The 24,029-nt window shown below is 33.1% G+C and overlaps 1 protein-coding gene across 2 annotated transcripts in view; it reads left to right on the top strand.

Annotated features, from left to right (window-relative positions):
• LOC110021925 (uncharacterized protein At3g06530) overlaps positions 1–21,811 on the top strand; it is a 111,487-nt gene extending 89,676 nt beyond the window's left edge. The window contains exons 29-40 of one of the 2 annotated variants that reach the window (XM_020720651.1): positions 1,957–2,162; positions 2,284–2,494; positions 2,600–2,782; positions 12,703–12,798; positions 12,888–12,955; positions 13,035–13,392; positions 16,703–16,918; positions 17,058–17,723; positions 17,820–18,229; positions 19,362–19,620; positions 19,850–20,020; positions 21,015–21,811. In XM_020720651.1, coding sequence (XP_020576310.1) covers positions 1,957–2,162; positions 2,284–2,494; positions 2,600–2,782; positions 12,703–12,798; positions 12,888–12,955; positions 13,035–13,392; positions 16,703–16,918; positions 17,058–17,723; positions 17,820–18,229; positions 19,362–19,620; positions 19,850–20,020; positions 21,015–21,245 — 3,075 coding nt within the window. In that variant the 3' untranslated portion in view covers positions 21,246–21,811. Of the gene's footprint in view, positions 1–1,953; positions 2,163–2,283; positions 2,495–2,599; positions 2,783–12,702; positions 12,799–12,887; positions 12,956–13,034; positions 13,393–16,702; positions 16,919–17,057; positions 17,724–17,819; positions 18,230–19,361; positions 19,621–19,849; positions 20,021–21,014 lie in introns of both variants that reach the window. The other variant, XM_020720649.1, reaches the window with a different exon arrangement.
• The last annotated feature ends 2,218 nt before the right edge of the window (positions 21,812–24,029 follow it).

Genomic DNA, 24,029 nt, shown 5'->3' with positions numbered 1-24,029 from the left:
ATTTAGATTTCTTTAAACTTCGCTAGCTTACTTTATCAAATTTACCTCCAAGCCTTTATAATATCCTCATTTCACCAATAAATAATTAAATAAAAAAAATCTTAAGCATTTCTTCATGTTAACCAACTAGCCTTGAATGTAGATGCTATTTCTTAACTTTTTTCTCTATTTATTTTTTTATATACTTGACCAATATTTAAATCGGTCTCATCTACATATCATAATATCTCCGAATTTCTTTGAATGATAGTTGCTATTAGATTCCTAAAATTACATATTTTATGTTTATGGGGTGTTTGGTAGCATACTATTAACAAGGTTTAGCCATGATTTAACTTAAATCTAGCCAAACATTAAAAAAAAATGAAAATTAAATCCAACACTCTATTAAATCGAATTCTCTTGCATTCTGGCTTTTTCTTATCACATTCTTTCTATTTTACAACGTAAATTGGGATTTAGTAAATCCAACTGCTAGGTGGAATTATTCCATTGTCGCTCGCGAGCTTCTTTGTCTGCCACTGGATTTGATAAATCCGGATTTATTGATTTGATAAGTCGTATTTAACGTAAAAGGTTGAAACCAAACACTGCCTTAGTCATTAAGTAAATGTAAGGCCTATATTTTCTAGACATTTTCTCTGCTATTTAAAATTTTCAGTTATTAAATTATATTTCTCACTAGTTTTGTGCTTTATTATATAGCATTCTCTCAATTTTCAAACTTGTATTTAAAAAATTCATTGAACAAATCATTGAAATATCCATCAGAACTTTCCAAATTGTAATAAGTATCCCACTTGGCATTTTTTTTTTTGAGGTTGACTAATTGAACATGTGGAATATTTCATATCCATCATATCTAATTGAAATATTTCACATAAATCGATGAACCTTGTAGAGGTCAATTAGATATGTGAAATAAAAGAGTGGATCTTCTTTACTGGACAGAATATGTGGAAAAATATTTTGGTATTCGAATTTAGCTCCTCAAAGAATATGCAATACAAATTAATGGAGAGTGAGGATTTGTGATGTTGACTCCAAATAGTTTGGAAAATGTTAATGATAATGATGGGGATTATATAGTGGAGCAAATTCGTGTGCAACTCCCATTACATATGAATAATGAGATACGAACAAACAACAAAATGTTATTTTATCAGGATTTTGTAAGAAAACTGATATTATGCATGGTTATTTCTACTCTATTTTTTTTTTGTTTTTTTTTTTTTGGTATTTTGACAGTTCTGATCGATTTTATATAATTGAGATGGCCTTATGTATAGCATTCAAGGATGTAATTTATTTAATAAGAGGGGCTTATTTGACTCACATGCCTTGACTAATACTATGCAAAATGACCAGATATACTGAATCCAACAAGCTTACCACTACCTTTTGAACTATTTTAGGAATAACTATAAGCATGAATTTTATTAGCTGAATGTTTTAAAAATGAATTGCAAACTCATGTTTCACTATTATTTATCAAGGTAACATTTGTCACCATGTATACTATATAGCGTTGATTCTCTTTATTTGTCTGGCAAATTGTTGAGCTTATATTTTTGTCACTATCAAAATCATTATGTTTCATTTCAAACTATTTGTGAAAGGAGTTATTACTAAATTACATATATGTGCTGCTCAATTCCTTAATATAATTTGAGCCCTTCAAAATGATGGATGTCCTGCTTCCCTTCTCTGCTATTCTTGCTAGGAAGTTGTAAATTTTACTTGAAACTACTAATGAGCTGATAACCTTGATGGCTGTAGCATCATGAATTTTCTTTTTCTTTTTCATCTGCACAACATCAATTGCTCTAATTTTTGTAGTTTTTATTTAATCCTCTTAGTTGCTGATTATATGGTGGTAACTGTTTTTCTTAGCATCATGACATTTAATCCTCTAGCATCATGAATTTTCATCTTTAATTTTTTTTTATTTAGCAGATAAGTTGTACAACATTTGCAAGTTTCCTTGAAAACTTCTGCCTAGGACAGCATATTGACTCCTCAAAAAGAGAAAAGAGAGAGAAATCCATAACCCTTCAAAGTTTAAACACTTGTAAAGACAAGTTTGATGGTGGAAGGAAATTAATTTTTCTTCTGGGTTCGTTGCTCGATATTTTCTCACTTAAGAAAGATATGGCCAATAGGTCTGTCAGCCTTCTATTTTCTCTTTTCTTTTTTAAATCTTTTAATATGCTTTTAAAATTTATTGGATATTTTATCATCTTTCTGTGTGTATAATAATTTTTATATTTATTTTATTGGCAGAGTTTCTTTGGTGCAACCATTATTTGAGGTCCTAGCCAAGCTTTTCTCAGACGATTGGCTTCTGGGTTTATTGGGCTCTGGCACAACTGGAAGTGGATCAATATCTGGATTCACTGAATCTTTTTCGGCTGCTCTTTATTCTGCTCGGCACACTACTCTGTTAATCCTCAAGGATACTATTGACTCACATATTATGACACATCCTAATATGGTGCTTTTGTTTGTTTTGTGGATAAATTAACCAAATTGCTTTCCATTCCCTTTTTCCTGTTTGTCTGAAAATTTCTTTGGTTCCTCTATTTTATTCTTTTTACAGGATGACCTACTTAATAAGGATAATATTAATCGTCTGGTTGAATGGGCACACTTAGCTAAGGACGCTACCACTCGCAACCACATTTTCTTGTTACTATCTTCTGTTGCTAAGATCTCTTCTGGATTGCTTTCTGAACATATTGTTGACTTGTTTGTTATGGTTGGAGAGTCCACTATAAAACAGGTGTGTAATGCTATTCTTTATGTTTTGAAATTATATGATTGATGAGGAAGATGGGATGTTTTTTGTCACATAAATTTTTCAATCAATGTTTAAAGTGAAATTTTTTTGGCTCATGCCTTGGGGCATTTGACCATAGTGCATGTTTAATATGAGCTTGTGAATGATATACACATTTAAATGACCCAAAGAGAACTTGCTCATAATAGATAAAGGGAGCGATCTTAGAATCTCACTCTAAAAAATGAGCAAGTTTGCCTTTATATGTTGTTGACTGCTTTTGTTTCAGTGGAGTTGTCTTGTTGACAATGAGGAGGGAAGTAGATGAAAGGAAGGGCAAGCAATCCCAATTTTGATGATCTACCCACAACTTTTGCAAAAGAGTAAAATTTACATGCAATTGGAGACACAATATTCGATGAAATGTGGCAGCCAAAGTTGGCTTCGAGATAGTAAGAACCACAAAGCATGAGGGGTGTTGGTGGCTGGGCTGAAGGAATTGTTGTACCCCTAGGAACATTCAAGGACGTTGTTTTCTTAGACAAGTTGATTATAAAATTAGAAGTGCTTACTTAAGTGTGCTTTAATGATGTAAATAAAGTCACATATTGTTGTCTTAAGTTTCTTGCAAAAGCTAATAAACTTTTAAGGGTATGTTTGGGGCAGCTGTAACTTATTAATAAGCTGTTGTGCAGCGGCTGTGGTAGTAAGCTGCTGCAGATAAGCTGACTATCTGTTTGTTTTTTTGTAGTTTGAAAAAATAACTGTTCTGCAGCTACTTTTGGACAAATGAGTATTTTGCTCTTGTATTATAATGTTGTTTACAATAAAAATGTTCATACTAGCTTATCCGATATTTGAAAACAAATATCAAGTCCAAACATTCAAAATTATCAAAATTAAAAAAACAAACAAACAAACATTTCACTAAACAGTGAGTAGCACGATTATCAAAATTAAAAAAAAAAGGAAGTACCAAAATAACAATCAATAATATGATAATATTATTTTGAAATGCAGCTGATGTAGACCATGAGACAAGCCTTTCTTCAGGGAAACTCGCCACACCCGATTACTATTAGTTGTCGATTCCTCCAACCCATCTGTCTACTCAAAGAAATCACAGTTTTCTTGTCTTATCCTCAGACACCTATAAAATTATCTCTCATAGCTATGTGGGTGTCGCGACATAAGCAGGGAACATGGTAGGTTCGTAGTAGCAGTACAATTCTCTTGATGTACAAGAAATCTTGAACTCATCTTCTCTGAAGGTTTAACACAACAAAGCACAAATCCTTAGATGTAATATTAATGAAAAAATGTCTAATTAAAGAAGGTTGTGTAAATCACGCTATTTATTTTGATTTCTGAATATAATGAGTAAAAATAATTACCTTAAATACGACATATACCACTTTTTATGTGCAATCTTTGTTAGAGTCCTGACTTGATAAATTTTGATGACAAATTAACAAGAGCACTCAACTCAGCTGAAAAAGTATATGCTGATTGTCTCCGATGAATGCTGGAATTGCTCCATCGCTTCTCTCATTGATTTGTCATGTGATAATATGTAGAGGGTTATTGCTAACACCTCTCTAGAAATTATCCTGGAGGAGCCATGAAGTTCATGTTTTCTATTTAGTTCGTCTAGGAGATCGATAAATATGGGCTGTTTTATACGAAATATGTTGTTGAATCTCATTGGGCATCCTTCATGGAGCTCCCCAACCCATTTTTCACCAATGTAAGATGATGTCATGGACAGAGACCAATTCACGTTTGAGTTGTAGTACATGTACATCAAACATACCGCTGTTGCAATTCTTCTTTCGCTTCTCTCTCATTATGAATCCATGTTAAACAAGTGCTCTATTCAGGTAAGACTTGAGAATCTCAAATTAGGTATGATGACAACATTCTATAGCCAAGCAATATCATAAATGAACTTCAAATAACAAATTACAAATTGTACAATGAAAAAAGAAACATCCAAAGTAGCATTAAGAATGTTCCAATGAAAAAGAAGAAACATCCAAAGCTGAAGCCAAATAAAACTAATGGAAAACAAATACGAATAGTTCAACGATAATTAAATAAAGTCAAGTGTCCCTGCAGTCATAAAAATAATGTAAATAATTGAACCAATGGTGATGGGTCATCATCATGAACTCTCTACGGGTTGGGTTCTCCAGAAACGTCATGGAGATTAATATAACGACATGTTCTCATAAATTTCTGGAGTTGCTTCTAGAATTTGCATAACCTGTTGGATAGAGGTTGTTTGTGATGTCCCAGGGTCATTGGTGCATGAAGTCATTAGTTGTGATATTTGGCTTCTAATGAAAGTAGCCCCTTATTTTTTCTTTTGTCCACCCTTGGATGCTGTCCTGCTAGTGGACTCTACTTCATTTTGGTTCTAGCTAGGGCTTTCATTGAAGTTAATTATTTGTTCGACATTCAAGTTCTCAGGTATGCCTGGAAACCCTCGCTCACTAGGCATCCATGCATTATTCCCGATTGCCACAACCTACCAAATATACAAAACATACGGTCCAATTTCTCTTCTAGCTCAGGTCATTACCACTGAATTTGAATTTTTTTGGCGACTGACACTACTTGCAATAAAGAAACATAGATATGTTGATACAATTTAGGAAAAAAAGTCATGATATGTAAGTTTGATCTATTATCACCTCCAATCTCTCAGTTTCCCATTCTTCCGAAGCATCAATTCTCTGCTTAATCGGATCCCAAACCCTCAAGCCCGTGGATCCACTTTTCAATTCCTTCCAAAATTTTCAGCTCTTTTTCAATTGATCTCACTTGTTCTTCAGTTGCATCCTATGATACTCCCTAATTGTAATTTCCTTGAAACTTTTAATAATATTTTCTCATTCTTCCTTGTTAAAATAGGTTATGAAAATATTTTCCAATTCCACCTTAAGGCAGAGGTCGCAAAATATTAGTTTGCCTTCATTATTTTACATAGCAGATAAATCGAGCTCTTTTGTCTTGACCATTGCATTACTAGTATATAAAGTGTTAAACATAAATATTTGATAGAAGAAACAATTAGCAAAAATCAAGTAAAAAATGAAATTATCGTATGTCACCACTCCCCCATAAATATGCCCACACCAAACCCCACTGCCTCCACACCACTCACCACTGCCCCCCACAATATCCCCACATCAAACACCATGCCCTCACACCACCCCCACACTAATCACCATTATCCTTACACCATCCCCACACTAAACACCACCCCTCCCACACCACCCCCACACCATACATCGGTGCCCCAATAACTCATCTGTGACAACATAAACTCATACAAAAATGCAAATTGCTGCCATGAATATAAATATATAAGAAGTGGGTGATATATTTATAAATTTTTCTGAACTTTGTAAAATAATCCTGAGATATCTCGGTAAATATCCCAATTTTTCTCCATGCATTATTTTTCTCATTTTTACTCAAAAATTCTTTTAGAAAAATTTGATCATACACCAACCCACATAATCCAATCATCCAGCAACGCTCATTTACATACACAACACAAAATTTTATTGAATTTACATATCTCACACAATGACTTCAATATTCATGTATATAACACTCAATTCTGCAAAATCAAATCAAAGTGTACACCATTACAACATAAGCAACATAGGGAAACAATGTTGAAACAAGTACAACTACCATCATACGTCAAACGCCAAAAATATGGATTTAAGTATCATGAATGTAGACATATAAGAATTGTGTGTTGGGTTTGTAAATTGTCAATTCTCAACAGAAAAAGAAGCACCAGAAACCGTCAAATGATACATAAATATAAAGTGCCAACAGAAAAAGGAGAACTCGTAAAATTATTGAAAAAAAAAATCAGCTTGATTTCGTACCGATTTCATAATATACACAACTTAAACCTTGCTGTTAACAATTGCTCAACCCTCTAATATCATTTTCTCAATATTGTCACTCAAATATAAAAACTTATGATGAAATCCCAATCCATGTTAACCAAATAAACAACAACTAAAAAGCCCTGTTGATAGATCGATCCAACCATTTTTCAAATTTGCATTCACGTATCACAAATCAATGTAGGAAGAAGGGAGCAAAAATGTCAAAACCAAGATTTGTTTGACTGGTATGGAATCATTCCCAAATAACAACCAACGTAGGAACCAATGAAATGTATGCATCAACCAAAGACTACAAACCTGTCAAACAAATCACAAAGCACACGGTGCTATGTATGTAAAAATGGGGTTGTAGCCATCAATAAAAGAAAAAAAAAATGCAAGTCCCGGGGGCTTTGTATGTAAAAATTCAAGAAAAACTCTGTGTGCAATCCATATGGCTCATAGAGCGAATCCACGAAGAAGAGATGAGGGAGAGAGGATACTAGAGGAAGAAAGAAGCAAACACCGACAATCCAGATGTGTTGGCGAACGAAGAGATGTTGTGGAGAAAAAATCCTAGGCAGATTGCTTACGGGGTTGAGGGCGAGCAGGAGAGGGGACGAATGAAAAAATACCATAAAACGCGGAATAATCTAGGATGGGATTGTGATGCGGCTTTGTGGGCGCATTTAATAAAACGCGCCAGCACCCTACCAAACAAACAACCCTAAATCGCGATAGCGAGCCGCATCGCTGTTCCACAGCTTCGCCAAATGGACCCTAAGTTTTATATATATTAATGAATGCTGATGTTTTTGTGATTTTGATGTTGCCTCTTGTTATTGTTGAATGTAATTCCAATCTAGCAATTAACATAAACTTAACATTTTTCATTTAGATTAGGGGTCTAGAAAATGGCTATCATGTCAACCATACCTAGAAGTTGTGCACCCAAAGCGTTTTTCTTTCATCTGCGTCAATTTTGGTATCAGAGTGCTTTCATTTTTATATGGGTAGAAGAGGAATTCTCCACGTGCAACTTGTAGACTAAGGAAGAAGAAGTTGAAGTACACAGCATGAAAGGGGAGGAATAACTTGTACTCAATTTGGATCAATCGTCATGTATAATTATATCGAGGAGGAAGAGCATTTATAAGTGGCATTGTCAATAATTTATTTATAACCAGTTGTTGATTCCAAATACAAACCTTCATCAATTATTCAAATTCAAATCTAATTCCATGTAAACTAAATATATTAATGAATATTGACGTTTTTTGTGATTTTGATGCTGCCTCTTGTTATTGTTGAATATAATTTCAATCTAACAATTAACATAAACTTACATTTTTCTTTTAAATTAGGGGTCTATAAAATGGCCATTATGTCAACCCTACCTAGAAGTTGTGCACCCAAAGCGTTTTTCTTTCCCCCTGCATCAATTTTGGTATCAGAGTGCTTTCATTTTGGTATGGGTGGCAGAGAAATTCTTCACATACAACTTGTAGAGTAAGGAAGAAGAAGTTGAAGTACACAGCATGAAAGGGGAGGAATAACTTTTACTCTATTTGTATCAATCCTCATGTATAATTATATCGAGGATAATTTATTTATAACCAGTTGTTGACAAACTGCCCCAGCTGCCCAAAATTGTAAAACTTTCTTGAACCCAACAAACATTGCCCAAAATATCTTTTTTTACACATTTTTCATAAACTAACCTTTTTGAATGAGGCTACTTTTGCTTACCTTCTAATTCAATTTTATTGCTTTGAAATTCTTCTACCTTGCAAAAATCTTCTCTCTCTGTTTTTTTTTTTTTGAAAATATGCATATTTCATTAAAACAAAACGTTACAAAAAAATGAACAGAACTAGGTCCTAAGGTCATGGCAAAAAAGAGCCTTGTACAACAACAATAACAACAACAAAGCATTAATCCCACTAAAAAGACCCTTGTTCTTAAGCAAAATTAGCAAAAAGAGGATCTTGGTTCTGTACATGTCAAAACAAAATCACTATCTATAGGCCATTTGGGCGCATCTGTGAGCAACGTTATTGTTGCTCCTCAAGGTTTGTTGGAAAACAAACCTAAAATGAAGCAAGGAACCACTCCACCGTTGCAAATTTTGTTTGTCCATGGAGTTGCGTTAGTTTTTAATGACATTGGAGTTGTCACTTTCAATTACAATTCCCTTGCATTCGGTAATCAAGTCCTTTATAATCTTTTGGAGAAGTGAAATCGCTGTAAATTCCCCCTATCGCCAAAATGAGTTCCCCTAATTCGTCCTTGATGATAAGCCCAATGCTCACCTGGTTGTAATGCCCCGTCGATGTTAACTTTGATCAAGCCTAAAGAGGGAAGATGCCAAAAGTCCTTTCTCTTACTTGCATGAAGTTGCTACCGCTACCGGAAAAGTTCAGCTCATTTTCAATTTGTCAGGCCTTTTCAATTAACACTCATTGATTTTGAATGGTGCCAAATTCAACTTCAACCAATCTCTGAGGCTGCGTAGAAATCTGACATTTTTTCCTGATTACTAACATAGTGAGGTGCATATATGAAAAGATAAGTAAATCCTGTCTTATATTGCATAATTGATCTGAACCCCCCCGAATTAGATTGAAGAATTTATCTTGGAATGTTAATTTGACTGAAGGCGGAATGAACTAATCCTTGAAATTTTTCATAAAATCATTCCATTGAATCTGTGGAAGAGATGTCAGATGAAGTTTCTCTCTATACTACGTATGCCACCACCACTCAGCTTCACGTTCTAGCATGGAGGTGACTTAAACCACTCCAATTTTCTGGATGAATCATACTATCTAGAACCTTTCGTATCTTTAATATCAAATCTTCAACAATTGTAGGGTCAACAACATTTTTCAATGCAGGAGACTGAAATGTCTTAAGGATCTTCAAGTGCCAATTAACTCTTGCACTAAGTGCAGATCCGTGCCCTGTATTAGTGGGTGATCTTTTAATAATTGTCATTTTCTCAAGTACTTACGGTATCAACTAAACAATGCTCTGCAACTCAGTGGGTTTAATTTTCGCATTTGCCTTATTCTGATTATTATATTTGTTAAGACATTCTTAGTTCGTACTTCTTGCCCTGCAATTGACGTAGTAGATTTGCCCTCAGTACTTTTTGATTCTCTTTTAGACATATTCTTCTGTATTTGCATAATTTATTATTCAAATGTAATTTAATCATATAATAATTATGTCATGCATGTATGATACCTTAAATGGTATGTGTTACCCTCCACAGATCTATCAATCTATTGCTTTGTAAAAATCATATCACTAAAACATATATATTTATTCAGAGCAAATCCAATATAATAAAAGTAAATACCCAAAAGTCTAAATAAGCTCTCAAAACTATGAAATGTAAAAACTGAACAAGTCACCTATGGTTAACGTTCTAGTGTTTCCTATCTCTTCCTGAAAGTCAACAACGTAGAGTGAACAACAACAAGCTTATCGAAATAATCAAGACTAAAATTATATTTTATAGACAGAAAAGAAATGTGCATGATTTATGTAACTTATCCATAACACATGTCACAACATATTATAAATATATAAAACATGTTAAAGAAAAGACAAGTAATCCAAGGAATTATGATTGCTATATAAAACATGTATTTCATTCATTCATATGTAATTATAAGTATATTCATGAGAGTTATCAATCTAATCATATGATTATTACTCTAATTATGTAGGCATCAATTATTTTCATGTCATGTTATTGTTTGTCGCCCAAACTTAATGCCACATTAACTATTGATGAAGATCAATATAGAATCTATTAATGACCCCATGGTACCAACGATTCTCTAAGTTCTATTGCTGTCTGATCCCGACTGTTTCCAGAGTTTTATCTCCATCTAAATGCTAGAAGTCGAGAGTCCCATCGTTCTTTAGCATTCATATATGCAAGTATTCATGTAATAACTTGCCTATAAGATCACTTTTGATATTTTGTAAACCATGATTACGACAACAAACATTCATCATAGACATTTCATATATCATATTCATAAATGATAGTATATGAATACTTGCAAATAATAATTTTATAATTATATTTATCAAATTCATAACATAATAAAAATAATAAGTATTTTTAGTGAAAAATCAAGTTTTCATTCATACAAGTTATGCATATATTCATTCACAATATACATATTATTCTAGATGTAATAGTGTTAAACATGTAATCACATGGAAACCTACAGTTATTTTTTCTTAAGTTAACCCAAGATTATTTCGCATGAATCGACTAAACAACCCTGCGAGTTTTGCCAAGCTCGCCACCTATTGTAGTTAACCTGAAATTCATAAACATCTTAGTACTTCATGAAGTCTTCTCTCATTTCGTGACTTAACTCCCTATAATTTTTTTTATTTCAAATAGACTTCTCTGCATAATTCATCCCTAACGGTTTATTTTATTTCTTTCTTCCATCATTTTCCTTCGTTTCTTCCCTTTTCTCTGCTACCCGTGGAATTGGACCTAGCTAAGCCTGCAACTCTCTATTCACTAGCCCTGCAATAGTTTCCGCCTAGCTGTAGTGTCAGAAATCACAGAGAATGCTTGAATTCGTAGTAAATTTCAAAACGTATGGAAGGAAAAAATATTCATAATATCGTGAAAGAGGGTTTCTTACTGCTAGAAATTTTCCCGGAACTCTGAAGTGTCGCTTGCTGATTGCGCAACTCGCTCTGTTATAGTGCTCGTGTTGCTGGACCCTTCAACAGAGTGAATTCGAGAGACGAGGGAGAGGGAATTAGAGGGATATGGCATATAAACTTAAACTCAATTAATCTCCTTCGTTCGATCATATCCAGCCATTGCATGCGCGATTAAGTGCAGGGACCGTCTGTAGGGACAGAGATGCAAGGATTAAGAATGTTAATTAAGGGATTGATTAAGGATAATTAAATTTATTCTGAAATTCATAAACATCTTAGTACTTCTTGAAATCTTATCTCATTTCGTGATTGAACTCCAAACATAATTTTTTTATTTCAAATAGACTTCTCTGCATAAATCATCCCTAACGATTTTTTTTATTTCTTTCTTCCATCATTTTTCTTCTTCTCTTGTCTTTTCTCTGCTACCCGTGGAATTGGACCTAGCTAAGCGTTCAACTCTCTATTCACTGGCCCTGCAATAGTTCCCGCCCAGTTGTAGTGGCAGGAATCACAAAGAATGCTTGAATTCATAGTAAATTTCAAAATGGAAATGTATGGAAGGAAAAAAATCCTCATAATATCGTGAAAGAGAGTTTCTTACTGCTAGAAATTTCCTCGGAACTCGTAAGTGTCGCTTGCTGATTGCGCAGCTCGCCTTGCTATAGTGCTCGTGTAGCTGGACCCTTGAACAGAGTGAATTCAAGAGACGGGGGAGAGGGAATTGGGGGGATATGGCATATAAACTTGATCCCAATTAATCTCCTCCGTTCGATCATATCCAGCCATTGCATGCGCGGTTAAGTGCAGGGACCGTCGGTAGGGACAGTGATCCGACGATTAAGAATGTTAATTAAGTGATTAATTAAGGATAATTAAACTTGTAACTTTATAATTTTATATCTTTTAATTTGTTAAAAATTCATGTTTGGTTCTTAAATCAATTGATTCGATGTGTAGAATTTTATAAATTGATTCGTTTGAATTCGGAGGGATGTAGAAATTTGGGTATACCTAATTGCTAAAATTGGGTGTTACATTATTAATTTTGATTTGCTAATCAAATATTAAAATATTTTTCAAAAGCAAAGGTATAAGTAAAATGGAATCTTTCTAGGACGATGTGTCTATTTTTACATTTTCATTGCAATGCTTTATATACATCAAATTTTCTTTGTCCCAACTGATTATGCAAATAAGGTTGAATGTATATATTCCTATTATTTTATTTTCTTTCAGTAAAATTTTTAATAATATTGTTTATCAATTATGATTTTCTATTTGTGTTGCTGTCAGAGTGACTATCATTCTCAACAAGTTTTGGAGAATCTGATATCAGTGCTCATCCCTTGTTGGCTAGCTAGAACTCGCAGTGTTGGAAAGTTATTCCAGGTTTTGAACTATACATTTTGTCAGAAAAGTTCCTATCCATGGATAAATTTATTTTAATTTTATATATGAATTGTAAATGCACTCTCCAGATTTTTATAAAAGGTTTGCCAGATATTGCTGAGAACCGACGGATGGCTGTCATAGTATATCTTGCCAGGTTATTGTTTATTTTTTATTTGTTGGGGGACTATTTTGTTAAAGTTGCTTAATTTAATTCTGCTTTGTTCTGTTTTCAGGATTTTGGGAGAGAAAGATAGCTTAGGCATACTATATTATAACCTTTTCCATTCGTTGACTCTACGCCTTGATATAACCTCTTCTTATTCTGAAATAAATTTCTGTGATTTATTGTCTCCATCATCCATGATTTTTAAGGAATGGGAATACACGTTTGCTTTACAAATTTGTAATCAGTATTCTAGCAAAATATGGCTTCCTTCGCTAGTAAAGCTGTTGCGAGAGATTGAATATAGCAGCAAACAGCAAGGATTTTTCACTGAGCTATTTTTGGCGTTGCAATTTGTCCTTGGGAAATTAAGAGACACCGAGTTTGTTTTTGACCTTGAATCTGGACGAGATGCAAGTTATATTCAGGTACAGCTCTAACTTTTGTTGTAATTGCGTCATATTTCTAAATATATGCTGTGAAGGTTTTTAAAGATATAGATATATATACACATATATAGACACACACATACACACATGCGTTCATGCATGCATTAGATAGATTGCCAAGCGCATGGATTAGATAGTATTGAATGCCAAGCCTCATTACTATGCCCCTTGTCAGATTAAAATGACATGTTATAAACTCATCTTCTTTTATCATACATCTAAAACAAGACATAACATTTTAAAATACAGGATAGAAATTGGGTCAGTTGAATACGGCCCCACTTACGTCTTTCCCTTGCCTGTAAAATTTGTCATCCTAATATATGATAAGCTAAAAATTAAGTAGGATAAAAAAATTCAAGTTTATGATTTAAAATACATGGAATAAAATATATGCTTATCTTTGGAACTCAAATAAAAATTATTAATTATAAACATGACAAATTTTGTAGATCAATTTTAATGAAATAAAACACATCTTTTAAAATTTATCATTTAATGTGGTATAATTAGTCAACTGCTGTTATGAAATTACTTGCTTTCATTTTCAAAAAAAAAATTCATTTTTTTTACTATTTATTGTGTTAGAAATGTTATTTGATATCTGTATAAGCTTTGGCTGATTTTAATTAAGCCATCGATAAGCCTGTCTGCAAACCTTTATCAATGACCCCCTAATTGAAGGCTAATCCAACCCATCATCTTTTAAAAGCGAGATTTGAGAACACCTTTTTTCCTGTATTGAGGTTTTTCTTGTCGAATCTTTCATCTCTCCACTGACAGCTCTCATCATTATTAACTTATTTTCTTTTGATTATTATTATAAACCTTTTTAGAATGCTTGACACTAATATGCACCTGTTATCAATCAATCTATATTAACAAGCATCGAAATAAAATACGATATGTTATGCATCATAATATGAAATAATCTTAAAAGTGAATTAATTTATATCTCATGAAAATATACTAATTCTATTGGCATGGTTCGGTGATAATGACATGCTTAATATGGAGAAATTCTATAAACATTCAGCCTAAGATTTATTTTTGGCTTTTATGAAGTGTTGAGTATCACAACAATATTGTAGGATATTCCTCGTGAAGGATTTTCTTATTTTTGTTTTCTTGAGCTCTTGTTCATTCGTCCTAATAAAAATATTAATTTTATCAATAAATATAAATTCTGAATTTCATAACTTGAAGTAAATTGATTAATTTCAAATAGCATTTTTAACTCGAAAGGAATTCCTTGTTATTCAAGCCTTTAAGGCTACAAACAGGAAAAATAAGATGCTTACCTGATTCCTAGCTTCTCTCCTTTTGTCTTCTTCTTTCGCTTCTTTTGCCTTCATTTTTTTCTTCATCTTGTCTTTTTTTCTGCATTTTCTTCTGTACTCTTTCTTAGAACTAGCTTGTCTTTTTTCCTTTATTCTTTCCTACTCCTCATTTTTTTATTCCTTTTCTTCTTTTCATATTCTCTTCTTTTCTTCTTCCCTTATTTTCTTTTTTATTGTGTCTTCCTTACTCAAGAACTCCCTTTTTCCTTCTGTTTCCACCTGCAGCTCACAATAACGTGATAAGGAAACTAGTGAATGGATGAATGGCTCAAGTATAAATAATGTAATACACAGTATATAAACTAAATTAATTTTCTCATAAATCCTGGAGGCTGGAACCATAAATCATATCAACGATTTGTTTAACGACTGCCAAAGCACACTATGGAAGGGAAAGGCTGGCAGCAACAATCCAATAAAGTCCAGATATCGCTTTTCTTAACTCAATTCATGCAAGTTTCTTTTTGTCATATTGCCAGGACTAACAAGAGGGCAGCTCATCATTGTGCTCTGATAGGCTTGCAGGATAGTTTTATTTGAAAAATGTTTATGACAGTCAATTTTTTTTCTTATTAGAGATGATAAGGCCCACTTTGTAAATGCTTGATAGTGTATTTTTGTAACTTTACGTTCTCCTTTTTTAATTTAATGCAAAATGAAACATTTCAAGGAATAGAGGAACTGCTGCAGTATATAAATATTAAATTACTGAACAATATAATTAGTTAAAAAGTTTAGTAAGAAATTAATTAATAATTTCTAAAATATAACTTTATTATGTATATTTCTGTGTATCAAAATAATCAAAATAAAATTTAAAATTTATAAAAATAATTTTTAGGGGAAGTTTTCTCATCACTTTTATGAAATTTTAGGTTATTACATAGAATTTTAAGTTCTTGAGACCCAATGTAGTTTTGGGGATTAAAGTTGAATTTAGCTGCTTAGTTTAAATGAAAGTTGTAAAATATTTACATGCCATGGTAGTGATGTTTGATTTTTTAAGTTAATGAAGCTGCTTTATATTTCATTATCACCAAATCTATGTAAAGGCAGCCAAATTAACCGCATTTGTTTTGCATGTATTTACTAAACTTTATAGTTTATTTCCCTATCTTAGTTGAATTCTAGCCAACAGACAGAATTTGTTAACCCAACTTAATTTTAAATGGTGGAATTATTGCTAGCAAGTAATATCAATTGAACATGTTATAGTTCGAATTTTGAACTTAGATGAAAGTGGTGCATATTTTAGTCTCATATTACTTATTTTTTACCTGATAATTATCAGTTAGCCCAAGGATAGTGTTTTGTTAATTTTTCTGAGCCAGCATAAATATGATTAATTTGTAAGAAAAGTTATCAATAATTAAAGGATTATAAATATCTGTTAATGAGAGCATAATGCCCTGATAATGCAATGTAATCTATTATATGCAAGCAGATTATTTTGAAGGTGCAAATTGGCCGCATAGGTTGAATTGTATACATCCTCTAACGTAATGTTCATTGCAAGAAAAATAGGTAGTTGCGTTTTACATTTGGGGAACACTTAAAAGAATAAGAAATGGATACGGAATAAACGAATATGACTTTTAAGAATCACCCAATAGGAAGCGCGAGATCAAAGAAACTTTCATATTTTGCAATTGATCAATTATATCACCATTGCAAAATAGTTAAGGAATAAGGGATCCACTTCCAAAACCTTTAGCTTTTTTTTAATTCTAATATTTTGTGTTTCTGATGGCTGTCAAGACCATGCTTCCACATGACCGAGGAACAACACCTATTTCTTTTTATAATATTGGTTAGGTCTTCTGATCGAACCTCTGTTTTGTTAAAAATGAGACCCAATCTCACGCAGTTTTTGCTTTGTAATTTCTATTAGTTTGCGTCAAAGTTCCAAACTTATCACTCCAACATATTGCATTTACTTGTTTTGACAGGGCACCCTTGGGGCACTTATGGAGCAAGTTGTGTTGCACTTGCAACTTCTTACTGTTAGGGGCAAAGAACTTGGCTTTTCTAAAAGAGCTATGAAGGAAATAAGGAAGTGCATCAGCCAAATTCTTAAGAACTTAACAACATGGATGAACCCTGAAACTTTCTTTAAATGCATTATCCAATTGCTGGGTAGAGATGATTGGAAAGTAATAAAAAAGGTAATATTTATCATCTTTTAACCATCTTTCTCTTTATTCTCGCTTTGTCTTTTTTATTCATGAAATTTTAGTGATAACCATACAAAATTTTAACAAATGATTTGTCTATTTGACTGTTCATTTCTGCTATAATGCACAGACGCTTGGTTTGCTATGTGAATTTATTAAAGATAAAGCACCTGGTCAGAAAAATATGGTGAGGACCAAAAGAAAAATGAATCCTACTCCTTTCACAATTCAGATTACTGCCCATGCTGTGCCATCTTTCATCGAGCTCTGTTCTAAAATTAATCAACTAATCTCCAGCTCTACAACACACATTCCAGTGAAGTTGGCTGCAATTTCCTCTATTGAAACCCTTGCGAAGGAGTTGCCTTTTAATGAACCAATTTTCTGTGCATGCCTTCAATGTGTTATGGGGGAGATCAATTCCTCTGATTTGGCTCTTTCTTCTGCTTCTATTCGTAGCACCGGTGCATTGGTTGGAGTACTTGGTTCTCAAGCTCTTAAACAACTTTCTTCCATTATTAAACATATCTTCACAAAAGTTCATGAAGTTTCTAGATGTCCTTGCCTTAAATCTAAACAGAATGGACATGGAATTGAAATTCATAAAGTACCTGTTTTACTGTCTACTCTTTCTGCATTGGAAGCGGTTATAACGAATCTTGGTGGATTCTTAAATCCATATCTGGATGACATATTTGATGTCATCATCCTTCATCCTGAATTTGTTTCAGATTTAGATGTTAAGTTAAAGTCAAAAGCTGCTGTTGTGCGAAAACTTCTAACTGAAAAAATTCCAGTATGTGCTCTCCTAATTATGTCTTTGTTACTTCATTAAATTTATTATTATTATTATTTTTTTTTGGTTTTTCTAATGGAAATGTGACTGTTTTAGGTTCGCCTCATACTTCCGCCTCTACTAAAAATTATTGAAACTGCTCTTAGATGTGGAGAATCGAGCTTATCTTTGGTTTTTGAAATGCTGGCAAACATAATTGGTGAAATGGATAGATCTTCTATAAGCTTGTATCATTTGAAAATATATGAACAATGCTTAGCTTTGCTTAATATTCGCCATCAAGTGCCAGAGTCTGTTAAAGACATCAACATGGTGGAGCAAAGTGTTATCCACACCATGGTTGTTCTGACCATGAGACTAACAGAGACTATGTTTAAGCCATTGTTCCTTCACACTTTAGAGTGGGCAGAGTCAGAACTTGAAGTAAATCAGCCTACTAAAAGTATGAGTTTAGACCGATCTATTTCCTTCTACAGTTTGGTGAATAAACTTATTCAGCAGCATAGGTAAACTTCTTTAGAAAACTCTTCTAGTTCATTTATAGGAACTTTGCAAAAGCTATAGTTCAATCAGTCAAGATTTTGACAACTCATCTGTGCATGCATTTTTGCAAAATGCGTGAAGGTTTAAAAAAATGTTTAAGCTAGTGGTCTTCTCATTGTTAAATACCCTAACTTTGAAAGTTGGCTTTAATTCTACTTTGTGGACCTCGCATTTCTGTGAAGTTTGTGTTGGTGCTGGTATTCTGGAAACTTGTATTGTACTTCTAGTTTTGTTAAATGTGTTTGTAAGTAGGTTTCATCACATCTTTTTTGTAGATTGTTTTTATTACGCCTTATGCCAGAGTTTTAAGGTTTTACTACTGAAGTGTTTTATTTATTGCTTTCATGGTGACGAGATGAGGATTTTCTTAACCTATAAAATCTATTCTCTTTTGGATATGCTATGTATTGCCTTTTTATAATGCTTCTTTTCAAATTATTCGTACATCAAACTCAGATTTTGCAAAGAAATTTCCTCCCTGTTTGTGTTGGGGTTTTGAGAATTGGTATTTGATGCAATGTACTCTTTACGTCGAGTCACATAATATTGGAACTGATTACATAGTTGCACTGCAGCGAGCAAGCATTTTGTAGCAATTTATTCAAAAAGTGTTTTTTTTTTTGTTGTGTATGTCATGAAACTACCTGTCATGAAACTACCTTTTTATCAAAGATTGCCTGTTTTTCTTCTATTCCCTAGCAGCCCTTCAGCTTTCTAGCTTTCTAGCTTTTTTTTTTTTCTTTTTTGCTGGGATAGATGCTGTCATATTGCACATTGTTATCATTGCTATGTATAATTCAATTGATTCTCGTCGCATTGCAGCTTAGCTTGGTCTTTCGGTTTCTTTGTTTTGGAATGCCATAGTACTGTGCTTCATACAAGATTTTCCAAGTTGTCATTTTCACGTTTAGTTATTAAATGTTTTTGTTCAAGTATCATCAAATTTATACGATAGAAAATTAGTAATTTTTATTTATTTTTAATATTTAAGATATCATTAAATGTAGCTCTAAGAGTTATTTATTATTCCTTTATGGTAGAGAGGGATTTTGCTTTTCGTATCTGACTTGTCATCCTTTGCCTATCTAAATGCAGATCCCTCTTTGTACCTTACTTCAAGTATTTGCTTGGGAGTTCAACACGTTATCTAAGTATAGATGAAGTTGTGGATTCGAGTTATCTAACTCAAAAGAGGAAAAAGGCTAAGATTCAGGACTCACACACCAGTGTAAATGCTAAAGTTGACTTGTCAGCAAAGTTATGGCATCTGAGAGCTCTTATTTTGAAGGCTTTTTATCATTGTTTCCTCTACGATACAATAGATTCTAAATTTCTTGATGCCTCAAACTTTCAGGTAGTTTTTTAAGCTTTTAGAAGTATCACTTCTGCTAGATTATTAATAAGATGGCTATTTCTTCGTGAATATCTAATTTAGATGCATCCTTGTGGGACGATAATTTGATCCTATAGAGAGAATTTTCAAAATCACTCCTAAAAAGTCTTTCTATTAAATTTGATTAGTCAGTATAAGCATCTGATGCATGTCAAATTTATGCATTTATTTATTAACTTCTCTTTTGCAGGTTCTATTGAAACCGATTATTTCTCAGCTTGATGTGGAACCACCCTCCATATTGAATGATTACCCAGATTTACCCACTGTTGAGGATGTTGATGAACACCTGGTCTTATGTTTGGGACAGATGGCTGTTACAGCTAAATCTGATGTTCTATGGAAGCCACTTAACCATGAGGTACAGCTGCATCCCTTTTCTGTTAGTCTTCTGTTGTCTCACTGGTCAACTTAACTCAACTGCACATTGTCTCAATGCATCCCTGCGATTATAACTGTTGCAATCAAGTAGTTAATCATTCAATTTATATTTTTTTATTTGCTGCGAACTTTATTTTTGTTTGCTGCAAACTTCGGATGGAACAGATGCTGAATTTTATTGTGAATTAAGTGTATTTGTAAAATGAATAGAATCAATCTTGTTGACTGATTGTTAATCGAATATTTTTTTTCATTTCCTTCTCAAAACCCAAGTAGTGCAGTCAATTTGGCTGCATTTACGCTGAAAAAAGCTTGAAAAAGAAAAAAAAAAGGGAAAATTTGCATGCGTACCACTCAATTCTTATATATTTACGTAGCTAACTCCTGAACTTCAGTTTTTACATATACGCCATCTCATCCATGCTTGAAAATGGTGTACTTCACTTTTTAAAGTTAAAAAAGTGGTATTTTTCATGTGATATGAACTATTAGGGTTGTATACGACAACAACAACAACATCAAAACCTTAATCCCACTACGTGGAGTCGGCTACATGAATTCTTTTTCTCCATTGCGTCCTATTTAGTGTCATATTTTCTTTTAGTTCTAATAACATAAGATCCTTTTTTATACAATAAGCCCAAGTTTTCCTAGGTCTACCTCTGCCTTTCTTAACATAAGTCGAATCTAAAACATCTACTCTCCTAATCGGATCATCAGATGGTCGACACTTAATTTGGGTTGTATAAATGTAAAATATAAAGTTTAGGTGTTAGATATGTACATGCATAGAATTGGGTGGTATGCATCTAAATCGCCTAAAAAAATAAAAAAAATAAAAAAGAAAAACTTCTTCCATTGTTGATTGCATCCATGTTGATGGGTTGAATTTGCTTCCATTCAAATTTTCTGTTTCCATGCAAAATACGCTTAGCCGAAAATGGCGACTTGATCTGGAATTCCTTCTTATGCAGGTGCTGATGCAGACGAGGAATGAGAAAGTTCGGCCAAAGATTCTTGGTTTAAGGGTGATTAAATACTTAGTGGAACACTTGAGAGAGGAGTACTTAGTTTTCCTAGCTGAAACAATTCCTTTCTTGGGTGAACTGCTAGAAGATGTGGAGCTTCCGGTGAAGACATTGGCACAGGATATTCTGAAGGAAATGGAGATCCTTAGTGGCGAAAGCCTGAAGCAATACCTGTGATGCTTTACTTTAATTTGCTTGGGGCAGACTTGTGTTGATTGCCATTTTCCCTTCATGGAGATGCCATATGCTAATGACGAAAGGAAAACATTTTTTAGCCGAAGTACAGAGATGATCAATGTCATCGTTAGCTAATCCAACATGTAATGTGATCATTTTGTAGTAGAAGTCTCGGTGATTATGCGAGTCGTTCATTTTTTCAAGATGGATTTTGCTCTGATTGCCAAATCGGAATTTTGTACATGAGCTTGTACTGTAATACATTTTTCTAATTCAAATAAAATTCGTTGATGTTGGATAATGTATTTCTTATAAAGGCCAGGTTCTAGCAAAGAAAGAACTGAGAGGTGAAGACGAAGTTGAGAAGTTTTGTGGTGGGGAAAAGTGTTGGTTGGAGAGATCAAAAAAGGAAGGGAAGCAGAGAAAAAGTGAGGTAGCATCAAAGTTATTTTCATGCCAGGAAACGAATTGATATGTGTGAATGACTCTTTATGTCTTGGTAAGAAAATCTCGTTTATAAAAGGAAAATTATAACCTCATTTAAGATGCTATTCTTTATTAAATAACAGGGCTCTGTGATATCTTTGCACAAATGACAAATGACATAATTACAATGACATTATTATTAAAAATATTAGATTGATCTGCATTAAAGTAGGTTGATTTGTGCAGTTCATCCAATTATTTTCAGCTTTTACTCTGTTTATTTATAAAAAGTCGCCTACATTGCTCCACCATGATTAGCTTGGGAAAGTAACCATCCAAATATGTTTTGTTGTTTAGCTCTCCAACATAGTTGCCTCTCTAGATTTTTTTGTGAGCTTAACATGTATTTCAAAGTCTCTCCATAGTCAACATCATATTCTACATAAAAATATTATTATAAAACTTAAGAGCTAATTTTCTAAACATTAAGTATATGTGCTAACATAATAAATTTAATGGTTTTTTAGTTTTATATGGGGAAGAGAACAACTAGTGTTGAGTAACTTTGACGTGAGTATGCTATGTTGTGCAAAATAATGTGAAAAATAAAATCACACAAGCAAACAATCATACATGAAGTGTTTTAGTGGTTCAACGAAAATTCAGCTATGTCCACAAGGAGGGTTATTCCAGTATCAACGGGTAGGAGAAGAAAAAAATGGTTGAAATTACAACTTCAAACATAGAAATCAGCCATAATCTTTTCTATAATTAAGAGAATTATAACATACAGATTAAGAATATTTTTAATATAGAAAAGATCTTGTAATTAGATATTCTCAAATTAAATTACCTAATATCAATTTTCCTATTATAGAAAAGAACATGTAATTAGATCTTCTCTAATTAAAATATCTAATATCAATATTCATAATATACACATTTCTTAGTATACAACAACTAGATTTAATGCTTTCTATAACAATATTTACCTCATCTCTCACTTCCAAATATGTGGGTGATGACCAAAATGAGCTTCAATATCAAAACGACTACACTAAGATGGTTGCCTACGTGCCTCTCTCTCGAAGAGATCAAACCTTGCATGGTTTTTCAAAATGCTTGAATGAGCAATCAACCATCAGCTTAGATGTTCACCATACTTGTACAATAGATGAGCTTTTGGATTTGTAGTACCTTTGTGAGTTTGTCCATTCTCCTTCGTATCTATCTTTTTTAATAAAACATCGTCATAATCAATCAACTTCGAAATAAAGTGGTAAAGTCACATCAATGTGTTTGATACAGGCACGATGAATTGGATTTATGGCTAAGAATATCACACTCGGACTACAACAGAACACCTTCAGAGACTTCTGTTGAACTCCCAAATCATTTAATAGGTCCTACATCCATATTGCTTCCATCTTCACCTCTGTGATTGACATGTTCTCAACCCCATAGTTGACAAATCATTAATTGACTAAAGAATCGATCTCCAACAGACCAGATTTTTTAACAATGTGAATAAATAGCCAGTCATAGATCTATGTTTATCCATATCACATGCATAATATAAATCAGTGTAGCCTACACAACTTAGTAATATATAACTACCTTTAAAACACCAAATCGACATCAAATGTACCCTTCAGATGTCTTAAAATACTATTTACAGACTGTCAATGACTCATTCTGAGATCATGCATGAACCTTTCAAAACACCAACTGCTTGTACAATGTCTAGTATAATACAAATCATGACATGCATCAGACCGCCCGTCATATTAGCATAAGAAACCTATCAAATATCTTTCCTCTCCTAATCATATTTAGAACATTGATATGAAATCAATTAAAAGTAAGATGTAATGGGTATACTCAATGCCTTGCCCGAGTCATCAACCTCAACTTTTTTCAACACATTCTGAACATATGATCCTTATAAGGGCCACACCTTTTTAGTTTCTTTATCCCTAAGAAACTCCATATTTAAAATTTTATGAGCTTCATCCAATTGCAATAACCATTTTTGTGAAATTTAGTAAAAGTTTTAACATGTACCCCAAATTTCATATCCCTCGATTTCAACTGAAGTAATTTTATAAAATTCTACACGTCAAAAAGATTAATTCGTTATATAATACTATGTGGACCTCACTTTTGGTGAGGTCTAAATTCTTCTCTTAGAACTTAGGATCTAGCCATAGAACTTTCCTATTGACTATTATAGAAGACTGGTGATGGGACCCACCTTCTTAGGAGTGCTAACCACTTCTTGGCTCTTTTTATGAAGTTTCACATGGGTAGTCTCAAACCCTCAACACTTGATTGAGAGGGTTAAGAACAACATGAGGA

The sequence above is a fragment of the Phalaenopsis equestris genome, unplaced genomic scaffold (genome assembly GCF_001263595.1).
Source record: "Phalaenopsis equestris unplaced genomic scaffold, ASM126359v1 Scaffold000152, whole genome shotgun sequence".
NCBI lineage: Eukaryota > Viridiplantae > Streptophyta > Magnoliopsida > Asparagales > Orchidaceae > Phalaenopsis > Phalaenopsis equestris.
Note: the sequence above shows the minus strand (reverse complement) of the source record. Positions and strands in the feature narration are given on the sequence as shown.